A 24,786-nucleotide genomic window follows, 5' to 3' on the forward strand; every position below is an offset into this window, starting at 1 on the left:
AGCCCTAGGAATATGCAGGGTCATCTACAGGATGTGTGGGTGGGGGACTGCAAGGTCCAGGGGTTGAGAGACTCAGGAGCATCCCTGACCCTGGTGGAGCCTGATATAATTAAAAGATCCCAAGTTATGGAGGGACAGCAGGTCCGGATTTCCACGGTGGGGGGCCATCTTGCAGATATTCAAGTGGCCCGGGTACATTTGGATTGGGGGGCGGGATTTGGAATGGTGGAGGTGGGCATCCTGGATGGACTACCAGCAAAAGTGATTTTGGGGAATGATTTGGGCCAGGGATTGGTCACTCACTTTGTGCAAGCTGTGACCCACAGCCAGAGCCGAGTGCAAGCCACAGCTGCACAAGAAGCCGCAACGCCAAGGAGACCACCAAGACTAACCCCAGAAACCAGAACCAAGGAGCCAGAGGCAGCACCATTGGTGAGTAATCCTAAAAGATCTGATGTTGTACCAGAAATTGATTTGGGGGAGGAGGACAGAAGGGAATTTAGGAAGGCCCAACAGACTGACCCTCACTAGCCAAACTGAGGAGTGCAGCAGACGCTGGGGGAGGGGAAGTGGCAGGCAGTAAAGTAGTGTGAGACAAAGGGCTGTTATATAGGGTAGTCACCCCCACCCTAGATCAAGACCCAGGGACAGAAGTGAAGCAGTTGGTAGTACCCTGGGCTTACCGGACCCATTTATTAGCGCTGGCCCATGACATTCCAGCAGCGGGGCACTTTGGCACTAGAAAAACGTTGGCCCGGGTGTTGCAGACTTTTTTCTGGCCTCAAGTCACCCAGGATGTGAAACGGTACAAAGCCTCCTTTGACACCTGCCAGAGAATAGGGAGAGCCCCTAAGAAAGTCCCACTACAATCCCTGCCTATAATTGAGGAGCCCTTTGCACGGGTGGCTATAGATATCGTAGGTCCATTAGCCATCCCCAGTTACACCGGATAAAGTTTCATCCTCACCCTGGTGGACTTTGCCACCAGATACCCAGAGGCAGTAGCCCTGTCGTCCATAGACGCAGAGCATGTGGCCCAGGCTCTGGTGGACATTTTCAGCCGGGTAGGATATCCCAGGGAAGTGGTTACTGACCAGGGGACCCAATTCCAAGGGAACCTAGTCCAGACCCTATGGGAAAAGTGGGGCATTAAGCCCCTGCGAACCACTCCGTACCATCCCCAGACCAATCGGTTATGTGAGTGTTTCAATGGAACGCTGAAACACCTCCTGAAGGCATATGTACAGTCTGAAGGGAGAGACTGGGACAGGGCCCTGCAGCAGCTCCTGTTTGCATACAGAGAAGTGCCCCAGGAGTCCACCGGATACTCTCCTTTCGAACTTTTGTATGGCCGGAGGGTACGAGGCCCCCTAGACCTGGTTAGAGAGAGCTGGGAAGGAACGTTCCAGGCTAATGAGCAGCCTATCCTTAAATATGTAGAGAAGATGAGGGAGAGAATGAAGAGGGTAGCGCAGCTGGCGCAAGGCCATTTAAAAGGAGCCCAGGCAAGACAGAAAGAGTGGTACGATGCCCACGCTCAGGATAGGAAGCTGAACGCAGGACAGAAGGTGATGGTGCTGGTCCCAATGAGACGGAATAAACTTCAAGCCACCTGGGATGGCCCATACAAAGTGGTGAGGCAGGTAGGGCCGGTCAACTATGTAGTAGTGCTGGATGATGAGGAAACCTGGCTGAAAACCTTCCACATCAATCGACTAAAAGGTTATGTGGAACGGCAGATGGCAGCAATGGTGGTGTGTTGTCCCCCCATGGGTCCCACAGAGGTAGACCCCCCTACTGGAGATGATAGGGGAGGTGAGAGAGGAAAAGGGGGTGGAGACAGTGACAGTGGGGACGCAGCTAGGAGAGGGACAAAGGCAGGAAATGAGGGAGGTGCTGGAGAAGGAGCAGGCCCAATTTACCTGTAAGCCCGAGCGTACCCACCTAGCCACCCACCATGTAGACACAGGGGAGGAGAAGCCCATAAGGCAGGTAGCATACCGCATGACCCCCGCAGTACTGGCCCAAGTACGGAAGGAGATAGAGGAAATGCTGGCCTTAGGAGTAATTAAGAAGTCAAATAGTCCATGGGCTGCAGGGGTGGTATTGGTCCCGAAGAAGGATGGGACCACCCGCTTCTGCGTGGACTACCGTAAACTAAATGAGGTCACCACCACTGATGCTTATCCCATGGCCCGAATAGATGAGCTACTAGACAGGCTAGGGGCAGCCAAGTTTGTGTCCACTTTGGATCTGAGCAAGGGCTATTGGCAAATTCCCCTCACCCCCAAAGCTCAGGAGCGGTCAGCCTTTATAACCCCACTGGGATTGTTTGAATGTACGACCATGCCCTTTGGGATGAAAAATGCTCCAGCCACATTCCAACGGATGATTGATGACCTGTTGGGGGGGTGTCAGGAATTTGCCCAGGCTTACTTAGAGGACATTGCCATCTTCAGCCAGACGTGGGAGGATCACTTAGTGCAAGTGTCAGAGGTCCTGAGGAGAATCAGGCAGGCAGGGTTGACCATTCGCCCAGACAAATGCTTCATGGGCATGGCAGAAGTGCAATACCTGGGGCACCGTGTTGGTGGGGGAATCATACGCCCTGAACCGGCAAAAGTAGAAGCCATTGTTCAGTGGCCCCAACCCACAACCAAAAGCAGGTACGAGCGTTTCTCGGGATCGCAGTGTACTACAGAAAATTCGTGCCTCAGTATAGCACTGTTGCCAGGCCCCTGACTGACTTGACAAAGAAAAAATACTCCAGACATATAGAATGGACCCCAGAGTGTGAGGGAGCCTTTGACGCTCTGAAGGCAGCATTGACCCAGTCCCCGGTGTTAGCAGCCCCAGACTTCAAGAAACGATTTCTGGTACAGACAGATGCTTCAGGGTGTGGACTCGGTGCTGTGCTCAGCCAAGTGGGGGAGGATGGGCATGAGCACCCAGTGGTTTATTTATCCCGAAAGCTGGTGGATAGAGAGGTAGCCTATGCCACAATTGAAAAAGAATGCCTGGCCATAGTGTGGGCCCTAAAGAAATTACAACCCTACATTTATGGGCAAGAGTTCACAGTAATTACAGACCACAACCCCCTTTACTGGTTACAAAGATCTTCTGGGGAAAATGGGAGGTTATTACGGTGGAGTTTAGCATTACAAGGTTATAACTTTACTATCTCGCACAAAAAGGGGAAAGACCACTCAAATGCGGACGGACTCTCCAGAAGAGAGGAAGAGAACCCTTCATTAAGGAACCCACCGTGCCAAGGAGAACATCTGGAGCCCGACCACCAGACTCCAACTGTCCCCTTGATTTAATAAGGGGGAGGTATGTGACAGACCCGGGCCTTATATTGAGAATATCCTGCCAACCCGGTCTGTCCTCAGTGGGCCAACTGAACAACCATGGCCCACTCTGTTATTAAATGCCACCCAGTGGCCAGATCTCTTATTGCTGTGGTGTCCAGAGAGGGAGGGGAGAGGCAGCTCACAGGAAGTGGGAATCAGCTGTGGACCCTGTGACATCAAAAAGTAGTGGAACGGGTTAAAAAGAGGAGGGTCAGGACCTTATCTAAAATCAGGAGGGGGTCTCTCCCTGTTTGCTAACTATTGTTCTAGCAAGTCTGCAACACAGTCCGAATGGCACCATCACCGCAGGGGGGAGACCACTGATGTCATGCACTATTTCCACCCCTGTTACCACCCAAACTCTCCACACCACCAATCAGAAGAGGACAATGAGTGGGGGGTTGTGGAAGGGACAAAAGGGGAGCTGTCTGGGGGAGGGGGGGAGTTGTTGGAGAATCTTGAGACAGTGAGGACTTGGACTGTTGGAGAGTAACCGTATTCTCGCAGGGCCTTAAAGGAATGCTTAAGGCAGGAGCTTCTTGACAGAGATCGGACAGTGTACCTCTAGGACTGATTCTGTTACCACTCCATCGGGAGACACTCGCAGATTCTGGGGAATTGGTGAGCCTACATCGGTAGGGAGACTATACCCAGGGTCCCACCAAGCTGGTGGAGAGTTGGCCGAGCGGCTGGGATCAGCAAGATACACAGACCCACCTTAAGGATCAGAAACCGTGGCCCACTTGGATTGTCAGCTGTGGATTTTATTACCAGGAGTTTGGGCCTGCTAGGACTCTGTGCTTGGAGGTAACCTGCTGAGGACTTTGTTGGGAAGTTTTTACTTGCACTGGTGATTTTCTGACACTTGATATATTTGGTGGGGGAACAAGTTTCTCCTTGGGGAGCACTGTTGTATTTTACTAAGTTTGTACACTTTGTTTAATAAAAGGGATTATTATTTCTTTCCTGTCTCCTTACCTGTGTGACCTGTGAACCTAGAGGACAGGGGATCTAGTGAGCTTTGGTTCTAACCCCGGTGTCCTCACAACAAGTAATCCAAACAGATGTCCCTTCATCACACTTAGATGTCCTGTGAATCACACTACTGCCCTCCTTGCATCGCAATGTCCCCAATTCAGGCTCGGACTGGCCGGCCGGGGTACCGGTCTATCCGACGGTAGGCCCCAACCCTGATCAACATTCTTTCTGTTGGTGGGGGGGGGGGGGAAGCAGGAAACTTAAAAAAATAAAAAATAATACTCACATGACCGCAGCGCTCCCCCACTCCTCGCCTGACATTCAGTGCGAACAGAGCAGAGTTCAGTGAGGAGCATCGCAGAGGAGTCGGGAAGAAGACAGAAGACAAGAATGAAGCCAATAGAATAGGTAAGAGAAGGAATGGAAGCAAGGGGGGAGCATGGCAGAGTGAAGAGGGAGCATGGCAGAGAGTGAAGGGGGTGCCAAAGGAGCATGGCACAGGGTGAAGGGGGAGCAAAAGGAGCATGGCACAGGGTGATGAAGGGGGGAGCAAAAGCAGCTGGCACAGGGTAATGAAGGGGGGGAGCAAAAGCAGCTGGCACAGGGTGATGAAGGGGGGCCAGGAGAAGAGCAGGGGCAAAAGCAGCATGGAGGGTGCAGTGTGATAATGAGGCACAGCATGGTGATGAAGGGGCACAGTAATGTGTGATGGCACAGCGGGCTTGTGACAATGTAATGTGTATGTGGTAGGTGGTGCCTAAATGATGGGTGCTATTTTGTTTGCAATTTAATTTTATAGTGGGGACTATTAATTTAAGATGGGGGTGGTTTGGGCGCTATTAATTGAATGCGGGGCTGAGTTTGAGGAGCATGAGGTCTATTTATTAAACGTGAATATGAATTATTTAATGGCAGTGACGATAGCGGGAAATAGGTATATTTATTATACGTAAATGCGATTAATTTATTGCAGGGGCTGTCTGGAGGGAGGGAAATAGGTTTATTAAATGGGAATACTATTACTTTAATGTTGGGGCTGGAGGAAGGCGTAAGTATTAATTGTGGGTCCTATTGATTTAGAACCCACAATTAATCCTAGTTGGAATTTTCTAAAAGTACCCATTATTTTTTCCAAATAGGGTCCTCAATATTCCAGGATCCAGACAAGACGCAACTAAAGAAACCAGCATCCACAGGTGGTAAAAGTTACAAGAACAGGTAGGACAATCTGTCAAATGTTCGGAGTCTAGTGCAGGCTTGGCTAACCTGTGGCACTCCAGGTGTTGTGAAACTACAAGTCCCAGCATACCCTTCCAGCAATAAGCTGCTATATATTGGCAATGCATGCTGGGGCTTGTAGTTTCACCTCACCTGGAGTGCCACAGGTTAGCCAACCCTGGTCTAGTGTGACAATCCCAATTTTTGGTGACTGTTCTGCCCAATCTAAGGGGCAGGTCAAGACTGTGTACTCTTGATATATACACTGCATTCTTTATATACTACACTATGGTGCTAGCTGTCCTTCATGGGCTGACCAGTCCCCCTCTAGTGTCTGGTCTCGCCTCTAATGGCTGGCCACACCCCCTCTGGTGGGCCTTTCATACCCCAGTCCGACACTGCCCCCATACAGCACACCGCCCCCCCCCCCTTCATCACAGTGTCCCCCCTGTAGCACAATGTCCCCCATACATTACACCGCCCCCCCCCCCTCCATCACTGTTCCCCTTCCTGCTTCACACTGCCACCCCTTGCATCACACTGCCCTCCTTCTGCTTCACACCCCTTTGCTTCAACTAACCCCCCTTCTGCTTCACACTGCCCCATCCCATTCATACTGTCCCCTCTCCTTCAGACTGCCCTTCCCCCTAGTATTCTTTCCTTACCTGACATCTCTTCTTCAGCAGCTGCTCCTCCATTACGCGCTTCTCACTGACACTGTCGGGAAGTGATGATGTCACGCCCAACAGGCAGTGAGGGGGAAGCGCGATCACTCACCCCACCCATTCGCCCCAACATATTCGATAAGCAGTGCAGACGGGGTTAAAACCTACTTTTGAAAAATAATTTCAGGAAGAGTATGCAAGTAGAACCGAGGAAGTGCAAATTCTATAGGTGGACCTCTAGAACTTGGCCCAACATGCTGCCAGAGGAGGTTTGTGTATGGATGACATGCTACCAGAGCCTGGAAGTGTAGCAGAGCTGAAGGAAAAATTATTTTTATTTTATTGTACAAGTTATGGAAACACCAGTAATAACCAAGCAGCATAACAGTTAAATTACTGATGCACTGTTTGATAAAAAATGTGTCCCAAGCAGAAGCATGGATGCCCAATTGCTTGTGATAACAAGGTGAATAAATAGAGCAAAGTAAAAAAACAAAAAATAAAAAACCCTGATTCTGCAATAAACATTTTATCACTTTGGTAAAGCTTCATAGTGTCCCTAAATTCTTTAATAATCAAAAACATTTCTATTAAACTAAATACATTGTTTACTAATAAATTAAAAAAAAAATATATGGCATCACTCACATGAGTAACGTTGCTAGCACACGCCGGGCCCGCACACTTACCTGCTAAATGTAGAGGTCCTTCTCAACACTGAGCATGTGCGTCCATTCCGATGGTGGTGGCCATCTTGGATTTGGGTCTGAGCATGTGCAGACCCGATCTTTTTTTAGAACCTCCTATTCTTTACTATCGGTGCCTTTTTCATTATCAGGGTATTTAAGGCACCTGAACCTGCAGGCAGGTGCCTGTTCTTTATGTGTCAAGCCCTGACAGTGAACAGACATAGATTGCTTTGCTCCTGCTGCTTTAGCTAGCTGTTCCAGTGATTTCCTGGTTGCTGTTCAGTGCCTGTAATCCACAACCATCACCTCCTTGTGTTCACCTCACTGTTCAAGTGAATCCCTGGTTGCTGCTCAGTACCACTTACCCCACAGCTATCTCCTTCTCAAGTCTATTCACCTCTCTGTGGTTTTCTAGCTGCAGAGTTCCTTCTACTCCTGTGTTCTCCATATCGGTCTTTTCTAACTCTCTCCCTCAGGGCCGTGACCTGCGGGGGTTCCTGGTGAAGACAACCTGTACTGTTAGACTCCGCGCCTCTGGGTAGAGTAGTGCCAAGTTAGACAGACCTAAACGCACACTTCCCATCCAGAGTAGCCCACTTAGTCTGGTTTTGTAAGCCCTGTCCCTTCTATGGCCCTTGAATTGGTACAGGTAAACACACACGAGGGGAGATTCCATTTCCGGCGATGTGGCATGAGAACATCGCAATGCGCACATTTCCGGCAATTACGGTAGAAATCTCTGCTCATTTTCCGGTGGGTGGAAAAATAAGCAGAGATTTATGTCAAATCTCTGTTTAGAGGTGTCTCGTGGACGGTCCGGAGGCCCTTATGTAATGGATACCTAGGAAGACAAAGTCACACCAAAAGTTGCCTTTCCCGACAACCTAGGTACTCACCCGATTGCGATGCATAGTTAGGAGGCACCGTATCTTTCTGAATGTCGCAGCAACCCCCTCACGAATGGGCGCCCGAAACTGCCGACACAGCCGCTCCACAGGCGTCCTCCCGCTGCTTGAACCCCGGCTCCTAAGCCAGTCTCTTAGGGGTTCGGGACTTTAGGTGTCCTTCCGGACTGTATGGAGGGTCTTGTAGGGCACTCTCAACAACCTACAATTAACTAATAACCAGGGATCAAACGACCCTTAGATTAAGGGTTTAGTACCCTTCTATTAAACTATACAAGAACCCTCCTAACAACCAGGGCCTTGCACCCAGCTACTACCAGGGCCTAATGTCCAGCTATTTATAGGGGCCTGTGCCATTCCTAATTAAAAGGGCCTGGTGCCCAAAGACTACCTGTAGGGTCATTCCACATCAAATCAACACAATTTTAGACAAAAAAAAATAATCTACCTTACAGTCTCCAATTTCAATTACATTTGGTATAATAAATGCTGCCATGGGTGTAAAGAAAACCCCCAAATCTTAGGCTGATATGTGCACTGGTTTTGAGGTCATATCTTCCTTTAAAGCTGCAATTTTTTAACAAAAAAATTGTTGTTAAAGTTTATTTAAATTGCACTTGCAGCTCACCTGATTGAGATAGAGAGTTGGGCAAGGTCTTATTTTAAACCTCTTTATACGGACTTTCATGTGACATAACAGCATTATGCTTAAATACAAATTAAAAATGTAAAATTGTCAAATTGAAAATTTTGATTTTCTCAAAAAGCAATATTTTAAAATTTTTGAAAAACATCTCAAAAATTGGTCATACCCAAAGTTTTATTTTGGGATCATGATGGAATCATCTGTTACAAGAGCTTCAGTTTTGAGTGATTCATGAAAATTGTATTTATTGAGGCATTACACATCTGAGAAAATCAACAAAATAATATTTTTTCCAGTTGACTTCATTAGAAGAATGCATGTTCCTCTTCAGGTGTGTTTGGATATTTTACAGACAGTGCTTGCATTCACTTCTGTGCAGGAATGTGAACTGAAATGAAAATATACTCTACGTGGAAAGACACTTAAATTTTGTTTTACAGGTACAGGTTAGGCTTGGGTGAGTTTTAATTAGTGAAGAAAAGCTCCTTGGTCACTAATTTAAGCCCACCCAAACCTTACTTGTCCCTGGACCATTTGTGTCACATTTGAAAAAGCAGAGTGTTTCATTACAGTGGAGTATCAGACTGGGAGAATGTGTGCTGGGAGCAGGGAGGAACAGCAACTTGGAGATGGGGTGCTGGGATGGAGAGACCCAGTAGACCTGGAGCAACACTGTACTCACAAGAAGAAGCCTCAGTCACCCGGCCAGGCAGAAAATAGAAGGCACAGCCCATGAGACTGCTCCTGATCTCCACAGGTCAGAAGAGCATGTGAAGGGCTCCACCAATCAGAGCTCAGCACATGCTCCGATCACTCTTTAGCAGATTCTCATAGGAATTATTTCCCCATATCCCTGGCAGCCCAGTCCGAGCCTTAAATAGGCTAGTCACACTTCTAATAAGAAGGGGTTCATTAAAAATATACCGGTCTTTATTTCATAGAATCGGATCTATTTCCTCTCCAACATATGGAGAGCTCTGCTCCATTAAACTAAGTATTGATTATATTTTGAATGATAGAACATGTATCCGTTTTGCATTGTTAATCCTTTATGACCGTCAATAAACACTTGGTTAAAAAAAAATAAAAGAAGGTGTTGAGTACTGTTTCATAATGGATGTGTACATTTTTTTCTGAAATGCCAAAAGTTTGTGCCAGCTGCAGAAAACTTGAAACAGTTCGAAACGAGCAATAGGGTAATTGTTCAGTTCCTCAAGATAATGTAGTATCAGCTGCCACTTGCTGATATCAGAGGGTATGTAAATGCTGTCTATGTCAACAAATGGTGACTCACATTTATTTTGGAGAAAGATGAAAACATCAATGAAGTGAGTGACATTCCTCCATCAAGCTGGTCCATCAGCATCTTTTTCATACCCAAGAAAGTCAGAGGTGTTATGGATCACTATGGTAGATGTTCTCCTTAAGGTGAATCCAACATGTCGAATGTACACCCTTTTTGAAATGGAAATACTAAAAACAAATGAAGTCTTTAGCCAGTTCCATCCAGGGCAGCAGCATGAATTGGTAGTGATCTGCAGTAAGCTTTCTTATAATATGTGAAAGACATAAAATGATCACAATTTTTTTAAAATATTTCAGTATTAGCATACTGCATCATTGTACATAATATACATCAAAGGGATTGTTTAAGGAGATAAATTAAAAGTAATGAACAGACCTAGATAGTTCTCATTTTTATTATTTTAACAAACAGTCCAAAATGAAAGCTCTTGTAGGAGATTATCCCATCATGATCCCAAAATAAAACGTTGGGGATTTATTAACAACAGTATAAACAATTTTTGAGATGTTTTTCAAAAATGTAAAAATATGGCTTTTTGAAAATTTTACATTTTTAATTTTTATTGAAGCATACTACTGTGTTATAGATCATATGAAAGCCCATAAAAAAAAAAAAAAAAAAAAAAAAAAGGTTTAAAATGAAACCTTGCCCAACTCTACTCAACTAAGATTTGAGGGTTTTCTTTATACCCATGACAGCATTTATTATACCAAATTTCATTACAATCTGAAACGCTTACTCTGAAACCCTTTTACATCACCCATTTGAGGTAAAGTGACCATAGAGCAGTGTTGGTTAACCTGTGACACTCCAGGTGTTGTGAAACTACAAGCCCCAGAATGCTTTGCCAATATATAGCAGCTTATTGCTGGAAGGGTATGCTGGGACTTGTAGTTTCACAACACCTGGAATGTCACAGGTTAGCCAACTCTGCTATAGAGTCTTGTGCCCCCACTAACTTAATATGAGCCTTATGCCTGTTATGCACGTTTTTTCGCTCTCCTATAATGATTGTCGAATCTCGATTTGTGTTTCCAAAGCACAAAGCAATTTATTATCCAAAAGTATCAGAATAATTCAAGCGAAATAAAAACAAGTACAGCCGTTACTTATCGCAGGTGCCCTGGATCCAGTGAACAGTCATTCAGGTCTGAAGGCTGTGGTCAAAGAAGACTGGTCACTCTTTCCAGAGTCCCTGCTTATATGCAGTTAGTGAATACAGTAAAACAATGCAGATGATGTGGCTTGCTTCTATTGGTCCAGGCATCAGGAAGGTCCAGTGTACTGCAGGTCATAGGCCAGTTCAAACCACCAAAGGTGGGGGTCATCTCTCCAGGGGATGTGCTCAGACTTTCCCATCAAGAATCCAGTTTCAACTAGACTATTAGCATTTTACAGTCAGTATCACTTTAAACATTTATTCCCTAACATCGCTAACTAAAGTATGCAATGTGTGATTTCTTCGGCGAATGAACCGGACAACTGCTGCTAAATAGGGGATTAAAATGATACCAAACACATTTCCTGCAACCTGAACCTTATGTTTTAATACTAAACATAAATACTGCTATATCCTGACATAAATAACTATGTGTTGCAACTACGATTAATGTGTACTAATTACAAATGTGTGTGTTTGTGTGAATGTGTATAAAAGTGTAAAAACTGTTATTGCCACGTGTTGTGGCTGGATACGCCCTTCCACACCTTAGCATGCTCTACGCATATTTTCAGACAAAGACAACCAAATTTGCTCTATATTAATTGAAATGACTATCTAATTTGCTGACTTTGACATGCCGAATAACTAACTATGAGCTAGTGTCCAACTACCCTACTTGCCAACAAGCCTAAAGTGTGGGAGAAGTAAAGGATTAGAAGTGCGAACGTGGGCCGGTGAGAAAGGGTGCATCAGTGGGCCTTACTTGCCTCTGAAGACTTCAGGAATCTTCCCCTGGCGTTCCCAGTCTGTGCCGTTGTCTTCCTGGCTTGACCGCAATGTACCCAGCTCTTCTGGTCTTGATCGTGTCGTTTTTCAGGAGCCAGAGTAGCTCTTAGCCCTGACAAGGGCTCTCGGTCTACACTAGCTCTCCGGCGTCTTCTTACTTGCTTGCAGTCTCCTCTCTCTGGCGTCTTCTTGCTTAAACGCCGTCTTCTTTCTTCTGTCCACGCTGGCTGTCTCCTCGTGTCTCTCTTTGTCTTGCTCCGCGGTTGAACTGACTAAAATGGAGCTGCCTGTGGTGACTTAAATAGCCGCCGACAAGTGTGACCTCACCACAACCCCAATAGAGGGCTCGCAGCGGTGCCAGAATTGAAAATCAAAAAGCAGAGTGGGGAGCCCCGATTGGCTTCCCGTCCCGGCCAACCTTGTTTGTGCGGACAGGAAGCCATGGCGGACACAGAGGGACCCCCTGGATGCTGCACATCCAGGCGAGTCCTCCACACCTTGCATCTAACTGAATTCTCCACACACACTTATATTTTGTGTGCCAGACAATCTCACTGGCCAGGTATCCTGAAGAAAGACTGGGGAGAAGAATAAGCAATGACTACATAAGTGTGCTTGATGGCTCCTGTAGTACAGATCAATTACCTTAAATACGTTGGGGCAGCACAGTGGCCTAGTGGTTAGCACGTCTGCCTCACAGCACTGGGGTCATGAGTTCGATTCCCGACCATGGCCTTATCTGTGTGGAGTTTGTATGTTCTCCCTGTGTTTGCGTGGGTTTCCTCCGGGTGCTCCGGCTTCCTCCCACACTCCAAAAACATACTGGTAGGGTAATTGGCTGCAATCAAAAAAATTGACCCTAGTCTCTCCCTCTCTGTCTGTCTGTCTCTGTGTGTGAGTGTGTGTCTATAGTAGGGAATTTAGACTGTAAGCTCCAATGGGGCAGGGACTGATGTGAATGAGTTCTCTGTACAGCGCTGCGGAATTAGTGGCGCTATATAAATAAATGATGATGATGATGATGATGATACGTTACTTAATCTCATTGTAAACATTAGAGAAAAATAAATAATAATAAACACATAACAAAACCTGTCCCTGTCTTTGAGAGTGATGGACAGTTTTTTTGTAGTATGGAGGCACAGCAGAGATGAACAAGTTAAGTCTGCCTGCCCGGGAGATCATCCAATATTTCAATAGTCTCCTAGACACTCTGGGAGAGTAGGAAACTATGGTTATGATATACTTTACAACTGTCCCAATTTAAGTAGGATATTCCCGAGTCTAATGTACAACCTTTCATCCTGCCAGTTAGGTCTTTTGTCCCAACTGCTGGGAGATGTGTCACTCACTTTCACTCTGCACAGTGAATGGGTGTCACGCGGTTATCAGGGGTATATTAAGGAGGGGTTTAGGTTTACAGTGTAAACATATTTGTGATCAGACCAAGCCCACAATGTGACATGGTGGTGCTGTGATTTTAAGGGAATGTGGTCATATCCTGATTTCCAAACATAGAATGTTGTTGGATACCAGTTAAGATGCCTCACTTTAAGGGGCCAATTCAATTTGGCCGCGTTATTGTAGGAATAACACAGCCTGTGCACTATTACCGTTAGTACTGTAAAAGTGTGCAGTATTACTATTAGTATGGTAATTTTAACGCTGATTAATGGTCGCACCTGTCGGGGCAGCGAGCAAATATCCATGTTAAAATTACCGTTTTAAAGGTAATAGCATACTTGCCTAGTCTCCCGGAAATTCCGGGAGGTTCCTGATTTTCTGGGAGTCCTCGCGGACGAGTAAGCAAACCTCCCAGATCCTAAAAAATGCCAAAATTCACGGCATTGAATATTGGGGGTGGGGCTTAAACGTGACACTAAGCCCCCCACCCCCACTATTCAATGCCGTGAATTTTGGCATTTTATAGTGGGTGCGGAGCTATGGTGATGCAAAGTTGTCCCCTCCTACCCGTCACATGACCTGTCCTCTAGGATCTCCTGGAGGACAGAGCCACAAAGTTGGGAAGTATGGGTAATAGTACTAGCGCTGCATTAATCCTAGACTAATATGACCAAATTTAATCGGCCCCTAAGACTTAAAGGGGAGTATTCAAGTGACGGCGGGATCGCCGAAAATCCCGCGCTCAAAGAATTTTACCGTTAATACGGTAATTACTCGCTGGATTTCAGCTCGCAGCTCAGAAATCCAGCGAGTAAATTACTGTATTAACGCGCAGGATTACCGTATTAATGGTAATATTCTTTGAGCGCGGGATTTTCGGCAATCCCGCCGTCAATTGAATACCCCCCAAAGACTTATAGGGGAAAATTCAATTCCCCCTAAAGTAGCGCTGCGATAACTCTATTACTGTTATTACGGTAAAGATAACCCGACTTTCTAACTAAGGGAGCTGCGAACAAAAAGCCGGCTTTTAAACTACCGTAATAACGGTATTTAAGCGCATCATTACTGCAATAACGGTAAAGGCCGCTATATGTAGATATAATAAAAAGTTTGTACCACTGTAAACATTCTTTTGTGAAAAGAGCTTTACATTTCATATCAAACTAAATTTTACTGATATTTAGTCACTAAGGAGTTCAGTGAACATATAAAATGAGGATGCAGGTGATTGTACAGTACCGCGGACAACTGTATTCCCTCCTTACTGAGAGATTGACGACTTTTAGGGGCATATGCGGAAAATGCGCACTACTGCCGGTAATACGGTATCGCAATAACGCGGATTTTCGTTCGCAGCCCATCACGTTATTGCGGTACCGCAGATTACATTCGCACCCGTTCCGGCGAGATCCCGCGAATCGGGATCGGAATTGAATATGCCCCTTAGGGGCAAATTCAGTTGGCTGCGATGTAACCTGCCTAGGTCTTATTTCAAGACTAGTATAGTATTTCCACAATTTAATAGGCAAGTAAAAAATGTATCATGTCAGTAAATATTTATAAAATTGTCAGTAAAAGATTTGCAAAGGTTGAAACCGTGCTGTTTACAACACTGTGCTAGCCATGATCAGTGCATTACCGTCCTTCACTGTCACAAATGAGATAGAATAAAAGCGCGTTCCAGTATCCCGCCTGCTATTTGGTATTGATCGGTCACATGGTGCAGTGACGTCAGTTGACTCCCCCCCCCTCCTGAGCCCGGTCACGTGGTTCCTGGTGGCGTAGCCGGGCTAACAGTTGCCGCTCACTCAGTCTGAGCTGTTATTTATGTGTGCGTCATATAACCGTGTGCTTTAGCGTTACCTTTATCCACTGAGAGCCGCATCTATAAACACCGTCATGGCACAGGCGTCATATATTACTATGACGCTGCAGGAAATGGAGGAGCAATCCAATCTACCCTCAGTGTTAATGTGCGCAAAGTGCTGGCGCCCGCTGGGTGACACTGAGGATTGGGCGGGCTGTAACTTTGAAGATAATATCATACTGCTGAAAGGTGCGGAGGGGGATAAGTCACACGCTGCCAGTAACGTCTGTGTAATCGGGGGTGCTCATATTATACATGCAGAATGAAGGGGTAGAGTTATGTCCTACATGGGCAATCGCAGGTGTTTGGAGGGACAGCAGTACTTTCATAGATAATAGCGATGACATTAATCCTTATCACACAGGTGGTGGAGAGGGCAATCCTTTCATATATGGGTAATGGAGGAGACGTGGTGCGGCATCATTTCGTTCATGGGAATGGACGAGACTTGGGGGTACGGGGTATGCATAGTAATACAACTGCTGCCCAATACAGCAACATAAATTGTGCTCTTCTCTTGCTTTACACAGATTGCAACCTAAGTATGAACGTTAAAAACCCAATTAATTCATTCTAAAGAGAAAAAAAAAGAGATGGCCATTACTACTAATTGAGATTTATAGCAAGAAAGAAAATTAATGTTATTAAACTCCATACATTCTGATGGCTGACATTATCTTCTTCGTGTGCCACTGCAGCCTTCATTTATGATGTTGGTATAAGAAAGGCAAGCTTTAGCTACCCATTATCAATATTGTATTCAAATTAAATATACTATTATTTATTATCTTCTGGAGAATGCCAGTTTCCTATACCTCAGTATACAAGTATTGCCCTATCACCTGGATTACCAATGTCCAAGGCCTATATTTTCTGAACTGCAGGTTTGAAAAAGTGTACAACCAATCAGATTCTAGCTGTCATTTTGTAGAATGTACTAAATAAATGATAACTAGAATCTGATTGGTTGCCTATAAGCAACATCTCCACTTTTTCAAACCCACAGTTTAGTAAATACACCCCCAAAACTTGCTACACACACATTCACCTGGGCTGAGTGATTGGAACACTCAGGCCCCTATTTATTTCTGTCCAGTTTTTTAACATGATCTCTTTCATGCCTTATCACAAAGAGAAGGATTGAAAGTTTGTGTGTATTTATTAAAAAACTTCAACAGGAACAGCAGCAGTGGCAGATCCAGAGGGGGGGGGGGGGGGGGCAATCGCCCCCCCCCCTAGCAGGGGCTTGCTGCCGACAGCTGCACACTGTGCAGGTCCGTTCGACAGTGACAATGTGCTGCCTGGCTGCTCGGATTGTGTTTAAAACACAATCAGAGCAGCCGGGGAAGTCTACGGAAAACCGTCTGGTCTAACTATGGCTCTTGCCTTACAAATTGCTTAATGACTGGCTAAATTAATGAAGGCAAGGTGCTGAACTTGCCGATTTCCTATTAACCTATGCTGACATCATTAGCAGTCAAAATTCCTTTATAGACTAGCACCATGGCATGCAAGATTATAATTGCCTCTTTATTGTTTTTTTTTTTGGGGGGGGGGGGGGGGGGGGTTGTCCACTAACAACATATATTATAAGTTATTTTGTTGCTTGCAAATGGAAGACGGCTTAGACAGACAGGATCCAAAAAATATATAAACGTCACTCCTTAGTAACTAATGGAATTATCAAAACTTTTCCCTCAGTACTGCACCATGATCATCACTGCCAAAACATACCTTCTGCCAACAATGTCACTGATGTACTTGTGGATCTGCCGATAAAGATGTCCTAAGCTGGGCTGAGGGGGTACTGGGTAATATTGTTTTCTTAATGACCATTCCACCTGATTAATCGTGTGTTCAGTATTGCTAATCACATTTAACACATGTTCCTATAGTTTGTTTAAATAAAAACAGTGGTTTATTTTGTTGCAGCTGTTACAAATCATGTTGTAATAAGCCAGAAGAAGCTAGCATCCACCATTCCCAAAGACTGTGGCAGGTACGTATGTCGGATAGTGCAAGATATTGTGTGTATATTACCTATTGCTCTGCTCAAGCCTGGTGCATGCTTAGAATTGCAAGCTTTGTTTCAGCTTCCATTTCCAGTACTATAACAAGAATATATATCTTGCAAAAAAATCCTTCATGGGATTGAAATATTGTGTACTCGTATTCCTCTTCAGTAAATCAATTGTTAATCTTTCAATCCCATGAATAAATCAAATGGAGCTGGAGATTAAATGTTGGGTTACAATGATGGCTAAGTCATCCCTTGAGTACTATATCATTTATACTGTATAAAACCATTTATTTAATAATTTTTTTTATTTACTTTTTAAAAAAAAGAAAGCTTTTATAATTTATATATATATATATATATATATATAACGATTGATATAATTTATGAGTTATATCTTGGCATAGCACAATAGCCCTGTTTGATAAATGGGCTCTCCCACGCAAAGGAACTTTATGCTTGTGGAATTATCCACCAGGAATAACAATGTTCTTGTCAACAGTAACCTGGTTTGATATATGGAAGTACATGTTGTGCGGTAAAAAAAAAAAATGACCTTTAATGTACAATTTATGATGCTCAAAAGAGCAAGGTTCCCAAAAGCACAGACTAGCTGGTACAGGAAAACTCTGGTGTCAAACGTATCATTATCTGAAAGTTCATACATTGCACTTGCTTAAAGTAAAACTGCTCTGATTCATATATATCTAGCTGAATTCCTTAGACATTAAATAGAAAAGGGCAATGTTCAAGCTCAGCACATTATATCAGTGTATCTAACCAAAGAAACGGATCTAGGTAAGTATGTTATTTACATTAAATTACTCTTTGTGCTGGAGAGTAATAGATTTCAATGAAAGGGTTTCTGCACTATGTATTACTTTTGGACAGTATATATTAATAGAGCTCCGCAGCATTTATTTTATATATTTTTTTTAAAGCTACTGATTGTAGGCAGTACATGGTAAAGTAATCGTATTCACTCTGGTAGCCCCAGCCGTTTGTTCTAACACCAGAGCTTTTCAGCACTGTTTTCTGACCACTATGTTCTCTAAGCACCTTGCTGTAAAATCTAAGTGTAGAGATGTTCAATTTGACCTACAATTCGTCATCCCACCTCTAAATGTACAACTTGAATTATTCCCTAAGCTTTATATTGAGGGATGGGACAATGAGCTGTAATTTAAGGTGCATGATTCTGTGTTAGCTTCCATACAGCAGAGTGCACTGGCATCAGGATGTTGAAAGGTCCTGGTGTTGTATTTTATCGACATATAGGAGCAGATTAAATTCAGCTGCGTTATTTTGGGAATAACGCAGCCTGCGCACTATTACCGTTCAGTAATTTTAACGGCAACAAAACTCTGTGTTAAAATTACTGTATTAACGCTAATACAATTAGTGCTGCGTTATTCCTACACTAACATCGCCGAATTGAATCTGTGCCATAGTGTGTGTGCCTATAAAATACAATGTTCTGAATGGCAAAGAATGCTTGGGGCTGTAGATCAGCAGTTGTTGAAATTTGCAGATTTTATGTAGATTGTTGTGGTTTCCACGTTGGCCTTTTCCACAGTAATACTTTCTAAGATTTCAATAATGACTTCTATAAGCTTATCACATTTCTCTTTCTTTTCAACCATGAGCACTCTTCAACATCTGTATTGTAAAGGATGCAGGTTACCCATTGGAAAGTTGTACACTTCTGCACCATACCACTTGAACTACAAGCGGAATTTATACAGCTTAAAAGTGAATGCTATTAAATGGTAAGAGGACTTACACCATGTACTGCTGTTAATGGTACATTTTGTGGCACACAAGCATTTTGAAACATGCATTTTTCCTGCAGGTAATACTGCATTTATAATTTTGTTAACTGAAAAACAGTAGTCAGTGACAACCCCTGAGTTCCTGTGCTGGGAAAATTAACCATTTAGCCATAGAACATGGCTTTTGATTTGATTTCATGTGATACAACTGTAAACATGAGTATTGTGTATATATTCATCATAATTCCTTGTACACATGGTTATTTGAAAATAATGCTAATTAAAGTATAGACAAAATCTTGTACTTTTTCCCTGTTTTAACTGAGTGTTGAGAGTGAAGTGCTTTTGTTAATGTTTCCCTACAGCAGAGTGTATTATGTTTTTAAATGAGCATTCCCATAGAAGTCCAATATATTTTTACTAACAGTTAATGCTTCTGAACACTGTCAAAGTTGATGCAAGGTGACCACTCATCAAAAAGTGTGTGTAGAAGTCTATTTCGCTTAAATAATTTTTGATCTATCCGTGTCAAAGTACATTTAATAGACTTTTAGAATATACTTGAATCATTTCAAAATAATGCACTTGTGTACAACGTCTAAGTGATGTACATTTACCAGTTATTTGATGAGTGATAGGTGTCACCCAGGTGGTTAGTACATATTTCAGTGCATATGACAAGAATAATTTGGAGGGTCAATAGGTGCTTCTTGTCTTTATTGCTGAATAGCTACATGCGTTAACAATATTATCTTTGTTTCAGTTATAGCTTTGGTCGTGAGGAAAAACAAGCCACTAACACTGAAGTGGTAGAGACGCTGATGACGTTTAATGTTTTGGAAAAAGAATTGAAAAAGGTAATTACAAAATCGTAATCAACTTTTAAGATTTACAAATGACTAATAAAATGGAAGTAATTAAAGCAAAATAATCAGAATAGAGTCAGTTTTGACAGAATATAATAGTCACTGAAATACAAGCTTATGTCAATGAGCAAATGACTCTTAACTTGCATTGTCTATTTTCAAGCAATGTATTTTGTTTTGTAATGTTTAACAATGTATAACATTTAATTGCACTGCATATGCAGAATTAAATCTTCCACATCCCATGTTTGTTCCTGATATACTAACAGTGATTTTAGTGTCCTGCACCACTTTTCTTCTGATGTTAACTCTGTTGATGAATCAAATCATCATGACAAAATACATATTAATAGTAGGTACATATTTGAGTATACTTTTAAGAAAACATGCCATATTTGGTTTGTTAGTAGTTTTTATAGTTACTAGTGCACTATACAAGTATATCAGCAAAAAAGGGAATAGATCCGCACAGAGTTAGGACTTGTGTCATCCAGTATCCATATTGTGGTTTAAGGTGAGAGAGTGCTCTTCCAACTAATATTCAGTAGAAAAGCAAAAGACAAGAGTTGGTACTATAGGAAGGCACTCCAGTCCCATGCAGGAAGGATTTTTTTATTTATTAAAAAAATAATCTTTATTAATTCTCAGTTAAAATACAAAATATCTGGACAACTATCATTGGCCATTTTACATAAACCTAATTCATCAGGGTGAAATATTATTGAAATATACAGAAAGTGAATAAAATAGATTGAAATTAGTGTATTAAAATATTTTCTTTTCAGCCCCTAGGTGGGGCCAGCTTAATAGGGTTTAACTATAACTAATTTTCTTTTTATGTCATTAATACTTCATTAATACAGTAACATAGTTACATAGTTGATGAGGTTGAAAAAAGACACCAGTCCATCAAGTTCAACCTATTTTGGATCTCCTGTGATCCCTCACCACACTGAATAACACAAGTTTTACAGAACTATTTATCCAATAATCACTGTATTTCAGCAGTACTTCACAGTATATATTCGTTCTAAATAACCAATACTCGCAACATATGTTTGTATTTAAATCGAAGTATTTTACTGTTAACACTATATCAATATAACATTAACCCTAGGTTCACCAACGCTATTCCTTACACTATCCTAGTTTTACATATGTATCCTTGATAAGAATCAGTATTTATAATATTGATTTAACTATCGCAGATATCAGACAATAGCTACACAGTTATATGTATATAAATAGTTAAATCCACATTACAAATACACATATAGCTCTATGGATATATATATATATATATATATATATATTAATGATACTTATCAAGTCCTTGTATCCTCGGTTCGATTGTTTACCTGCAGTGTAGGGAACGTTCCTGTAGCATAGAATCCTTTCTTGTAGCTTAGTGTAGGTTTTCTGTAGTATAATAAAACCAGAGAAAAATAAGCCCGCGCTCGGTATATCCCACATTATATATGGTACCAGCTGCTTGGCAATAAGCCCGCGCTTGGTATATCCCATATTGTATGTGGTACCAGCTGCATGGCAATGCCCATATATGTATACAAAACAAAAAGACAGTTGTCAGCGCTTATCCTTTAAACTGCATATCTGTGTGTGTCTAGCAAAATGAAAACATGAGGTATTAGTTCATATTTTGATCAAAAGTTTTAAGCCTGCATCCCAACGTCAAGGGTACCTCATTATATGCAGGTCCTACACTGACCTATATGCTTTAAACACCATTAAAATGCAGTTAAAATCAGATGCACTCACCTCCCAGGTATATAGGGGTTTACATCTAGCAAGGGCTGGCTTGTGAGCCACACCTAAATGTGCCTTAAATAGGTTTCATGGACAGCTGCTATGACAAAAAGGGAAGCCAACACAGCCCTTTTCTGTTACTTTTATTATTTGTATGGCAGAAATCTGCAGTATGCAGCGTGTGGCAAGCGCTGTATGGAGGGGGGGATCCGAGGTGCTGTGAGAGGTGTCTGTTGCCAGCCTCCCTCTCCCAACGTTTTCATACCCTCCTAGGAGCCGGGCACAGTCGCCGCAGGCTGTGTTCGGCCTGCTGATCTGACAGTCAGACTGCAGACACTGCGTGAGGAAGGGTGGCAGAAGGTAAGTGAAACCCTCTCCCAGCACAATCCTGAGAGAGAGGGGTAGAAAATCGCAGTTTGTCCCTGAGCAGGCTGCTTCTTACTAGAAGCAGTCATTTTATGAAGAAAAAAAAAAAAGATTCTATTTTTAGCTCAGGAGACAGGGTCAGGCAACTAACATAGTGAGCCCTGCTAGGCACTGGATTGGTTGACGGTGTTGTCCTGTTGAATGTTACCAATTCAGTGCTGGGCCGTTGTGGTATTTCTTCTATTACACTTCCTCCATGGTGGTCTCTCACTATTTTGTGTGCAGACACCAGAATAAACAGCAAATTTATCTCCCGTTTCTGTCCTGATAGAAAGGTTTGGGGATTGTTATTTTCAAAAGTTTATTATTTTTACTCTGTGGGGCTTTGTTGGCTGTATTGCAGGCTCACTTTCTGTTCAGTTTTGTGGGCTGCTTGTTATTTATATTGTGTTTTGTTGCACTGTTTATTACACTGTTTTTTTTTGTGTTTTGTCCCATCTGTTAATATGTCAGAAGGGGAAAAACCATGTGTGGTAAAGCTGGTGTTACATCAATGTTGAGTTTCACCTGTGCTATCTGTCAACATAAAGCTACCATCAGGTCAGTCAGGCGCGCAGGCTCTGCTCAGCCTGCCGGCTTTCAAAGAGAATACAGTGTAAAACAGCAGCAGCTGCTTTACATACGGCAACACATGCCTGGGTTCGGTATCTCTCCAATACAGTGGCTGAACTTGATCAGTTGGTGCTGTCACAGGCTGTGGTCGCTCCATCTTCTGATTCTGCTTGCACTGTAGCAACTGACATGGGTTTGAGTTCTCTAAGTCAAGGTTTGGCTGTTTCTCCCTGGCGGAGTCTGTATAGCCTGCTTGGGTACAGGGAATTGCATCCTCTGTACAGGGTTTTGTTTACGTTTCTTCCTCTTAGAGAGGATGTTACAATCTGCGGCACCGTCTTCCTCACATAAGCGTAGGAGGATGGCACCACAACTTCAGGAAAATAAGCCAGATTTTGACTAGTTCCCAGAATGAAACTAATTTAGCGGTGAATTCTGACAGGGATGCTCCTTCGGTTGTGAAGGAGATACATTCGGTTCCCCACAGTGTGGAGAAATTAATACAAGCTGTGTGTCCGGTACTTCACTTTCCTAAGTAAGAGGTTCCTCATGTTGCACAGGCTCCTCTTTTTGCACGGGGGGAAAAAAATAAAAAATCTTTCTTTTTCCTGGCTTCTTTCCTATGGGAAGATTTGTTGTCAGAGCTTTGGACTTCCCCCGATAGCAAGTTCTAAGTATTTCGGTGACTGCAGTCGGTTTATCCTTTCTCTCCTGAAGTTTGTGCTAAATGGTAGACACTTCCACGTGTGGATGCTGCAGTTACAAGGTTAGCCAAGGTAACTACTATTCCTTTTCCTAACATAGCCACTTTTAAGGATGGTACAGACCATTAGGTTAAGGCCATCCTTAAGTTCATTTTTCGTGGCAGCATGTGCCTCTTTCAGGCCTGCTTTTGCATCTGCGTGGGTTAACAAAGCAGTAGAACGCTGGTCAAAACACAGTTTTCAAGGTTGGCAGGCAGGCCTTCCTCTGAACTGCTTCCATTAGTGGAGCAAATTCAGAGGGCGATAGATTATTTACGAGAGGCAGCTACATACGCGGGACTGATTGGTGCACGTATTTCTGCCTCTGCAGTTTCAGCTCGTCGTATTCTCTGCCTTAAGTCCTGGAAGGCTGATGGGGAGTCTGAAAAGGTTCTTGAGGCCATACTGTTTTCTGGGGGTCTTTTGTTTGGACCTCAGCTTGACTCCATTATCAGTCAAGCTACAGGTGGAAAGGGCACTTTTCTCCCAGTTAATGCTCCCAAACAAAGATTATCCAAATTCCAGTCCTTTCAGTCCTCGGGAAGGTTTCGGGGGTTAAAACGCCTCAGGCCAATCTCCTACAGGCCAGTCATCCGCCCCTAGGGTTGGTTTGCTGCGTGGGCGCCAGGCCTAGTTGGCTTGACGTCCAGCAGTGAAACCTGCAAACAAGCAGTCCGTATGACGGACATTTTGCTCCTTTGCAATCGCCAGTGGTGTGAGCTCGTCTTTTCTTGTTTAGGGATCAGTGGTTGCAGTCTACCACCGATGTCTGGGCTTGGGTGTAGTGGATTGAGGATACAAGAGTGATCTGCTCCGTCTTTCTCCCAGACAGTTCTTTGCCATAGGGTTTCCCACTTGTCCATGAAAGCGACTGGTTTTACAAGAAACTATTCTATCCCTCCTTTATTCCGGAGTGATGATTCCGGTGCCAGATTCTCAAAGAGGTTTAGGTTTTTATTACAACCTTTTTCTCGTACTAAAACCAAAGGGCTTATTCAGACCAGTTGAAAATGTTTCAACACCCATGTCACAGTACCCAGGTTCAAGATAGAGTCTTTGAGCTTGGTCATTCACAGCATTGAACAAGGAAAATTTATGGGGGTTCTAGACATCAAAAATGCCTATCTTCATGTACCTATCTAGAGGGGTCATCAGTCCCTTTTGAGGTTTGCGGTTCGGTCAGAGCACTAACAATTTCAAGTTCTTCCCTTTGGTCTGGTCACGACCCCAGGTATCTTCACAGAGATCATGCTGGTTGTGGCTGCTCTGCTGAAGTCCAAGAGGATTACAATCATCCCTTGTCTGGACGATCTTCTTTTACTGACAGTCTCCAAAGGTGCTGTAGGCGACATATCCAAGTAGTAATCCAGACTCTACAGTTTCACGGTTGGATTCTCAACTTCAAAAAATCCAAGTTGCTCCCATCTCCGCAAATTACCGTATTTTTCGCTCCATAAGACGCACCTGACTATAAGACGCACCTAGTTTTAGAGAAGGAAAACATACACTGGCCCCTTCACTCACACTCACCAACACACACACTATATTAACACACTGATCCCCACTCTTAGACACACATGCTATGTTAGCACACTGGCACACACACACTATAGCCTCCAGCACACACACAAACAGTATAGCCTCCAGCACACAAACAGTAT

General features: G+C 43.5%; 1 protein-coding gene across 3 annotated transcripts in view; it reads left to right on the top strand.

Moving 5' to 3' along the window:
* The first annotated feature begins 14,855 nt into the window (after positions 1-14,855).
* LOC142144541 (protein Mis18-alpha-like) overlaps positions 14,856-24,786 on the top strand; it is a 28,024-nt gene continuing 18,093 nt past the window's right edge. Inside the window, exons 1-5 of one of the 3 annotated variants that reach the window (XR_012689736.1) lie at positions 14,856-15,171; positions 16,915-16,981; positions 17,724-17,797; positions 18,646-18,768; positions 19,535-19,628. Coding sequence is in view for 2 of the 3 variants with exons in the window: in XM_075203545.1 (XP_075059646.1) it covers positions 15,015-15,171; positions 16,915-16,981; positions 18,646-18,768; positions 19,535-19,628 (441 nt within the window). In the remaining variant the exon portion in view is untranslated. The remainder of the gene's footprint in view (positions 15,172-16,914; positions 16,982-17,723; positions 17,798-18,645; positions 18,769-19,534; positions 19,629-24,786) is intronic. The other 2 variants (XM_075203545.1, XM_075203546.1) reach the window with 2 other exon arrangements.

The sequence above is a fragment of the Mixophyes fleayi genome, chromosome 3, assembly GCF_038048845.1.
Source record: "Mixophyes fleayi isolate aMixFle1 chromosome 3, aMixFle1.hap1, whole genome shotgun sequence".
In the NCBI taxonomy this organism is placed as follows: Eukaryota; Metazoa; Chordata; class Amphibia; order Anura; family Limnodynastidae; genus Mixophyes; species Mixophyes fleayi.